At 32.3% G+C, this 9,642-nt stretch overlaps 1 protein-coding gene across 1 annotated transcript; it reads left to right on the forward strand.

Annotated features, from left to right (window-relative positions):
- The first annotated feature begins 6,488 nt into the window (after positions 1-6,488).
- LOC123270378 (integumentary mucin C.1-like) lies at positions 6,489-8,673 on the forward strand. The gene is made up of 4 exons (XM_044736395.1): positions 6,489-6,656; positions 7,274-7,603; positions 8,140-8,362; positions 8,494-8,673. Exons 1-3 carry the CDS (start codon positions 6,584-6,586, stop codon positions 8,322-8,324), a joined length of 588 nt encoding a protein of 195 aa, XP_044592330.1. The 5' UTR covers positions 6,489-6,583; the 3' UTR covers positions 8,325-8,362; positions 8,494-8,673.
- Positions 8,674-9,642: the final 969 nt, after the last annotated feature.

The raw sequence follows: 9,642 nt of genomic DNA on the forward strand, positions 1-9,642 counted from the left end.
CTTGCGGCTGTCGCTCGCTCGCTTGCGACTGTCGCTCGCGACTAGACACAAAGGCCTAGCACTCATGTGACTATTTTTCGTGAGCGAGACAAAGAGGTCCGATTTCGGAACTCTCTTTGTTTTCGGTAATTCTTTTTCGATATAACAAAGAAAAATTTCTCTCGCGGGACAAATAATGAATTTTTAATAATTAACTATCACTGCACACACACTGGGCAAGGTTTTCAGGAAGTTATTCAGGGATAATAGAAAGAAACTAGAAAGATTTTAGATTAAATTTTCTATCGAATAATTAAACAAAAGAAATAAATAAAAAAAAAAAAAAAAAATAAAAAAAAGAATTAAATAATAATAAAAAAAAAATATGAAAGGAAAAATACAAAAAAAACAGTTCTACCCACCCTGATTCCTAACTTTGCTTACTCGAGATGGTGGACTCTTTACGTAGGCCTCGGGAGACACAATCGAAAAGCACTATCAATTTCTACTCGTAGGAAATTCCGCTCGGGAAACAAAACACCTTCAAATTAACTTTGAACTCGGTACTTACTACCGAAATTAACAAATAATGCGACAAGAAAACTTTAAATGAGTACTGAAAGCACGTCTACTCAGCTTGGCTTCGTAGCAATAAGTGACGAGCTCAGCGCTCTCCACGCGGCTCGTACGGTAGTCGGTAGGAAGGAATAGCCAACCAGCGCGGGTCCTCAGGCCCAGTGACAAAACATGGCGGACTCTCCCGCCGTTTTCCGGTACTTTTCGAGAACGCTCGAAGTCTAGTCGGAACAGCGAACAATAACATTCTTTCGTGATGACGTCAGTCTCAACTTCTCGGAAAAATTCTTAACGGGAAAAACTCAAAAATTTTTGCAGGCAAATACCAGCAGTAAATACCTGCAAACTGATGTCATCGATAATATATACTAATCTTTTACACATCTATTGTTCTTTTACATTCTTTCCAAACCTTCTCGAATTTTCTTCACATACCAAATGCACACACACATACAAACAAATAAAATTCATACACAGACGTTACTCTAACGCAATTTGGCGGCTTTTCTCGAGAGCCAGCTTCCTCGTCCATCCCACAACTGAGGCCTGCCACACCCTCCTGACAACCTCACCAGACGATCGGCCCCCAAACCCGCGAACCTTACACATACTCACACACAACATACACAAAATACTCAAACTCACTTACCTTCCTCTGATCAACGTGGCCCCACGTTGGGCGCCAATTTGTAACGTAGATTTTCTCACGCGGTAAATTTTCATGGTAACTCATAATTCACTACGTTACACTTCGTCCATCTCAGCCATCTCTCGATCCCCAGGAACCCCGACAGGCGCCAGCCGACTTTTGTTTCACCGGTATCGGCAACCGGGATACGATAACTTAATTTTTATGTTCCCAGAAGACCAAGAGCAGCCAGACGGTAACGGAATACCTCGGTGTCGCTCAGTTATGCAGGTTATGGAGAGAGGGTCGTGATTCGGTCTCTCAGAGGAAGCAATTTCTTTACAAAACGGGACTAAACGATACCTAGTACCATAATCGGTACTTCGAACTAACACCCAACTTTATTAACCGATAAAATAAAATAAATCGATATTAAAATATATCGCGGAAGCAGTCCCAAACGAACACGAAACAAAGACTATAGCTCAGGCCATTGTCTACGAAAATAGCAAGCGTGAGGCACGCCAGCTACGATACGAGAGACCAACTCGACTCTCAAACACGATGCTCACTCTACGAGAGCTCGTGACTGACTCCCTTCACGGTATATCACTAACGCTGCCTAGCAGCGACGGCACGTCCGTCCTCCACGAGGACCCAAAACCAGACCCTTCTTTAATCTGGTCCCAAGCTGGACTTCCACACAAAACCAAACCTTACTCTTTCACTACTCCAGCCAGACTGCCTCTCACCGTACCCCTACTACATTCATACCATTAGCTACATGCGCTCAACTCACTTTCACGCTACTCCCAGACATACAAACTCCACACTCATTCCCACTCACACAACTAGTGTCCCAGACCTACCAGCGATTCCGCTCCCCTGGGAGCCTTGACAGTACTCGCGACTACCCTCGAGCATCCAGCAATCGAGGCCTGTCAACCGCAAGCTACCGCATGAGCCTGCCAAACTCCCGTACTTCGGGGCGACGACATTTCAGTCGCTCCTCCGCGATAATCACCTCGCTCCAAGAGGCTGAACCTAAGTTCAGTCATCGGTAACTGACCGGGAGACACGTTACATCGGTCACTTTTCCGCAGTGCAGCTCGATATCCTCGAGACAACTATCTCACAAGCACACTCTCACGATAGTTCCCAATATTCCGAAATTACCGTACTCACACAATAAAACTCACGATATAACACAAATATACTACTACTGTAACACTACATAAAATGTAACGTTACAAACTTCGGGATGGTCATCAGAGGATTCCGGGTTGATGTACGGGTTTATCTGTGCCATTCCCGATGAAAACCTACGGAGGAAAACACCTGGTTTCGAGATATAACTTCGGGATGGTCATCAGAGGATTCCGGGTTGATGTACGGGTTTATCTGTGCCATTCCCGATGAAAACCTACGGAGGAAAACACCTGGTTTCGAAATATAACTTCGGGATGGTCATCAGAGGATTCCGGGTTGATGTACGGGTTTATCTGTGCCATTCCCGATGAAAACCTACGGAGGAAAACACCTGGTTTCGAGATATAACTTCGGGATGGTCATCAGAGGATGACTAGGAAGGTCATCACCTGGGTTCTAGGTTGATAATAATCAAAATTTAAATAATATCATTATGGTAGTCTCTTTATGCGAAGGAGAGTTACATACTGACAAACTGACAAACTGACAAACTGACAAACTGACAAACTGACAAACTGACAAACTGACATACAAGTGAAGCTAATAAAAAGCGTGTAATTATCCTGAAACCTATTTTGTTTGCTTCGAATTTTACATTTTTGATGCTTTTAAATAGTAGAACATTAAAAATTGTTCTTATTCATTGTTCAAGAATTTCAAAAAAAGAAATTTATAGCAATCTACAATATCGAAAAATGTTTTTTTTTTTTTTTTTTTTTTTTTTTAGTTAATGTTATTACGACTCCAGTTATCTGTTAGATTTAGTCATTAGTTTTGAGAAAAATAGTTTCGTTAATCTAAGCTTCATTAAAAGTTAAGTTAATCTAAATATTATTAATTAGAGTCATTTCTTGGACAATTTATATACATTTCATATCTCTAATGACATTTTCACAGTAGATAAACTTCCCAATGCAATGACAGCATTTGTTTCTCCAAGAAATTAATGTGACGAATAAAGAGTTTTATCCAAATCGTAAAAGTTTTTATAAAATCGATTATTCTTATAGCTTAAAAAGGATTATTATATTGATTATGAAAATATTTTTTTCAATCTGTCTGATACTTTCAGTGGACGAGTGACTCACGAAATTGATAAATAAATTTACTGAAATTTCTAGTTGTAATTAAAAATTATTGAACAAACAAATTAACGGATTAATAACTCGACCTATAAATTAATTAATAACCAGAGTAAACATTAATTAACAGCTCAATAATTCGAGTTTATCTTTCAGTTTTTAGTTTGAGGCCGTATTTTATGTGACCTTTGATTTCAATAAGTCAAGTTCATTTTCACCTACTTGGTAACATATATTGCGAGAAATTTCATTAATGTGATGTCTCAATAGCCGTAAATTTGCATTTTTTTAAAATAAAATTCGAAATGATAAAAAAATAAGTAAATATAAGTAAAGAATCGGCAGACTCTTTTTATCGTTAAAATAAAATGAGTTTTATTTTTTTAAATATCGGTCATTGGTGGTCACTTTCTACCGACGCCTCCAGCAATGACTTATCCTAAATTGTTTGCATGTGAAAGTAGTGTGAAAAAAAAACAAGTAAACTCTCATTAGCCACGTGGCATCAATGAAAATTGTGATTATTATTCACAAATAAGAATTTTTTTAATTAAAAAAAAAACCATTTCCTTCAAAATTTTTCTCTATTTAAAATATCCAATTTTTTTAATTCAAGAAATTAACTGTGAATCAATAAATCTAAGCTTAAAGATAAATTGAAAATATTCCAGTAGAATTTTACTCCAATAAAACACCTAATACTGTTTTCAAAAAAAATTATTTATAATTCGTCCAAAAATTTTTCTTTGAGGATTGAGAGGTTTCATGACCTTGGCATTCGATAAGATAATCGTAAAAATAAATTTTTTTTGGAATGTAGATTTTAGTGTATAGAAAAATTTTTATTTTACACATTTACATACTAATTTTATAAATAAATTGATAACAAAAAAAAAAGATTGGCAGAGAAATTAAGTATCAAGCAGGACACTTTTTTAAGAATGGTCGCTGATGATTCTTCTGTAAGGCATTGTCTGAAATTAAAATTAACATGATAGATCTTATTTCTAAAAAGTGTTTTTTAGTAGATTTTATATAAATCTAACTACTGCATTTGTCCTCATGGCGGAACTTTCGAAAAATTTGGCTATTTCCTGACTCAGTTTGTCGAGCTGGTTTAGAAAATACATAACTTATGGTTCAAAAGTTTATAAATGTATGTATTTATATATACATACACTGATAAAAAATTTAACTTGACTCAAGAGTAAGAATCTTGAACCAAGAACACCAATTTGAAGAAAATGAATTTCTTGAGCCAAGAGGAAAAATTCTTGAGTCAAGATATAATTATTGGTTCAAGAAAATATATCTATAACGCGGCTTGTCTGGTCGATAGCGTCTCCAATTCATAATGGATCTTTTACAAAGTCAACATACTTAATCTTTAGACGAATGCCAAGGTCAAGTTCGAAGATAAGCTTAATCGGTCAAGTAGTTCAGAAATTACAGGGTTTCAAAATTTCTAAGATCGTAAAAATTCATTTTTCGGCAGTTTCTTTCGTGAATAACTTTTGAATGAAATAACATCAGATTTTTGTAAATTGTATTTTAAAGTCCATTAAACGAGCTTTAATTTTCATGTCATTTTATTTTCATAGACTGAAAATAACCTATTGTCTGTAGGTATTTAATGAAATTTTACTATTGTATTCGTTTTTCGTATCTTAAGGAAAAGAGATTTTATCAATGTGATTGAAGTATTTGTATCATCAGTGTTGTGATTTTATTTAAGTAGGAAATCTACTTCCATTTTGGCTGCTGAATGGCACTTTTTTTTGTGTTATGGCCAGATCTCTTTTAATTTCTTTAGCAATCTCAAAAAGTCAAGAACTATTTTAAAGCTTATGTTTTCCTCTATTGACAAAAAATCTATAAAAAATGAATGAAAAAAACATTAAAACAAATATAGTGCTATCTATTGACAGTCTATTTAAATAACATGACAACTTTTGGATTGTTTACAAAGTTTAAATTTTATGCAAAATTGTAATCTATCACGCAAATTGATCAAATTAAATCGAAACATTTTTTATCAGTGTGATATAAATTGTTATTAATAACTCAACGTAATAGTGTATTGTGTAAAGAATAAATGAGGCGTTTAGTTACAGCTGTGTTGGTGCAACGAGCGAAGCGTATGCGCCCCCTTGTTTAAAAATACTGATTGAAAATAATTAACAAACATGAAATTCGAATTTTCTCAATAATTTGGCCAATACACGAACGCCGAAAGTCTCATCCACAAAGTTCACATCTAAATATATGGAATAAACATAATATTTCGCACAATGTCGTAATTAAAAAACAAATGGTCATATTACAATGTGGAAATAAGTAAATATAAATATTTATTAATAAAAGATATTTTATTTTTAACAGTGGCAATATATCAATTTCATTTCCACGTTATAATATTACTATTCTTGAGTCAAGATGATATTCACGACAAAAAGTTCTTGACATGCGACAACCAGTTGTCTTCAAAATATGTTTTTTGGTCAAAATTGTTTTTTTTTTTAAATCGAGATACTTAGATTTTTTACTAGTGTATAAAAATTTCAGATAACCAGAATTATTGCAATAAGTTTTAAAAAAATTAGAATTGTAACTGTGAATAAATATAATAAAATGTGTTATGATGAAATGTATGTCATGGATTTTATACTGTAATTATGAATGCCTGATAAATTATCAATTGATTAAAAAGATAAAAATAAAAAAAATCATGAGACTAATCGGCTCTTTACTGAATGTTCGGTAAAACACAACACAAAGATGTATTTATTTAAAAATTGATGTGTACCTGGTACAGCCGAGCGATAATAAAAATAATTTAGTTATCATACGGCAAATACGATGACCTCGATAAAATAAATTATCAGTAGATCGTCTAAATCAGCTCACCTATGATATTTTATTGATCGCAAGTCTGTTGTGATAAGGCATTACCTTTATCTTTGCACTTGACAGCGATTATGATTTAGGTGGTGGTTTATGTAAAAGCGTTAATCAGACCTGTAACTCAACCATTTTGTTGGGGACTTCACAATTGTAGTGAGCTGTTTGTTTTATATAATTTACAATACTGTATTTTTAAAATTCCAAAATGATCATCAGTCGGATTAATTTAAGTTCATTGGTGCTCATCAGTTTTTTCATTATTTTCAATGTTGATCAAGGTAATTTTTAATTACAAAACAGTGATTGAGAAACAAAACTTAACTAATGAATTTTTAGTTTAATAAATAGGAAGTGTTCGATTTAAGAGCAGATATTTGATGACAATTTTTCATTTACTAAATTGTTGTTATTGTTATGAATTTTTTTTTTCTAAAATATTTTACTGAAAATACATGAAATAATTTTGTCTTCACTTGATTTTATAAAGTTTCATAAAAGTTTGTATTCTAAATTATATGAAATTTTTCAAAACCATATAAAATTTTAATTTAGAAAAATGAAAATTCTATAAAATTTGAAATATTTTATTAAATCTAAACTATTTTTTCAAAATTTAAATTCGATATAAATTACAAGATTTAATGAAGTTTAGTGCAACTTTGTGTAGTTTCTTAAAATTTTTTTATAAAAATTTGAAAAAATTTTCTTTTAAAAAAATTTTAATCGAATACAAAAAGTAAAGATTCTATGAACATCCAGAAAATTAAGTAAATTGAGTTGTTTTAAGACATTAAATATTTCTAAATTACATAAGCCTTTTTATAAATTTAAGTCACTAAAATAGAAAAAAAAAAGTAACTATTGAACATATATTAATTTTTGTAAAATTTTCTAGTATTGTCATTGAAGTGTTATCAATGCACTTCTCTCAGTAATGAAACATGTTCGACTGAACCTGCAAAAACTGATTTAATGGAGTGCAGAGAAGTTACTAGTACCACAACATCATCAAATAATGAAACAACTATTGTTACTACACCTCCAACGACAGTGACAACTGTGCCTACTTCCCCAACGACAGTAATTACAACTGCAGCTCCTTCAGGAAATTCTACAGGAAATTCAAGTGCAGCTTCTTCATCAGATGTCCTTTATAAACGACTAAGACGTTCTGCAGACACTCGTACTGATGAAACTTGGGAGTGCGTCAAGCTAGTAAGCAAAGGTAATTTTTAAATAAAATTAATTATTAAACAAACTATTATTAGTTGTAAGTATACTGAAAAAAAAGTTTTCTACGCTTCACTATCCGTTGTATCGTGAACGGCATATCGCTAAAATCAGGGAACGGATCCTGACGGTCGCGATCTAAGCTCGAAGCGCCAGTGTCTTCGGCGTAAGTTCCTAACCTCATTTGTCATTGTTTATTATTGTCAATTATTAAGTGCATGGCGATTATTGTCGTTATTATTATTACTGGATAAAATATTTAAAACTTGGCTTCGATCATATAAATCATTATTTGAAACATCAATAATAAATTATGCAAAGTCAGTTTCTCCGTCACCGCTGGGTGTATTCAATAGATCGCTAAATTAGCAAAACGGATAGTGACCATAGCGATCCAGTGTTTCGTGAACGTGTGTATAGTGACAGTAGCGATACTGTATCCTGAAGCGTAGAAAACTTTTTTTTCAGTGTATGCAGTTATCAATAATTCTGAATATTATTTTGGGAACTAAAACTGTGTGATTTTCGCAGAAGGAGACGTAGAAATAATCACCAGACAATGTGTAAAGAAGAGTGCATCGTACTGCAACGGAAAAGATGAAAACTCTTGTTTTGTCTGCAGTGACAAGGATGGATGTAATTCTGCTTCGAGTATTGGATTACAGTTCGTTTCTATGGTTTTGCCTGTAGCCGTAGCACTGTTCTTAGCACGATAATTTTATTATATTGATACGTGTAATATTTTGATAATATATACCCTGTTTAAAATTTCCAATAGGATCCCATCAAAAGCGACAAAAGCCACTTAGAAACCCATAAATTTTATTGGTTTCTAAGTGGCTTTTGTCGCTTTTGATGGGATCTTATTGGAGCTTTTCAACAGGGTAATCAGATGTTCTATTATCTAATCAAGTTTTTAAAAGATTAATTTACATGAGTAAGAATTTATTGCAGAATTTTAATATTAATATTAATATTTTTCTAAAAATAATCAAATATCAAATGTAAATAATTCAGACTTAATTTAATTATTCAATAAAGTTTAATTACGACATAACGTAATCCGACTATAATTTAATTTTAATTTTTTTTATTCAATTTAATTTTGTGCTTCTAAATTCACAAAATGAACTGTCTCCAGTTCTATGTTCAACGATTATTATAATTTATTTACATTTTGAATAATTGATTTAAAAAAAGGAATATCAATTATTAAGTTAATTATTCTGACCTCGGATAAAAAATTTCCATAGATCTAAGTCAATAAAAATTTCATTTAATATCAACTTTATTTTTTTAATCAAAGATTTAGTTTCTTAAGTTTCATTTACTTTATTTTTATTTCAATATTTTACTAATTTGTAGCGATTTTAAACCCAAGTCAAATATTTTAAATTCGACTTGCCATAAAAAACATATATAATTAATAATCACTAAACCAAAAAAATTAAAATCATCAAGTGGTTTGTTTAGGGATTGTGATATAAAATAAATATTGGAAATACCATGGTGCATTAAGTTGATTTTGCTTACATAAGGATTGTTTACAGAGCTTCCCGTACTGAAAAAAAATATACGCCGCACATACGGGGGCAAAAAAAAAGTATGTGGCGTATATATTTTATATGTGCGACGTATATGTATTTTTGTCAGCATATATGCGCATATATATTTTTTCAGTGTGGGTTTTTAATAATAATGTAATTGCAGACAACAAAAATATTTGTAATCCGTATCTGCATAAAATGAAATTGAATGCCTGTGATTCGATTACATACCTTGATCGAACGATTACTTACAGCTCAATTACAGTCGAGCAGTCTATAATTCTGTAGGCTGCGATGTTGATGCTTCCTTATTTCTGTTACGCTCTTACCTATTGAAGTATTGTATTAACTGAAATTTATTTTGAATGTTGGCATGACTAATTTATGCATCAAAAATAATAATTAAGATTTTCGTCTGTTTTTTATAATTTTTACAGTAATATAACCATAAAGTAATTGAATTTTAATAAAAATAATGTTCGATAAA

The sequence above is a fragment of the Cotesia glomerata genome, linkage group LG8 (genome assembly GCF_020080835.1).
Source record: "Cotesia glomerata isolate CgM1 linkage group LG8, MPM_Cglom_v2.3, whole genome shotgun sequence".
Taxonomy (NCBI): domain Eukaryota; kingdom Metazoa; phylum Arthropoda; class Insecta; order Hymenoptera; family Braconidae; genus Cotesia; species Cotesia glomerata.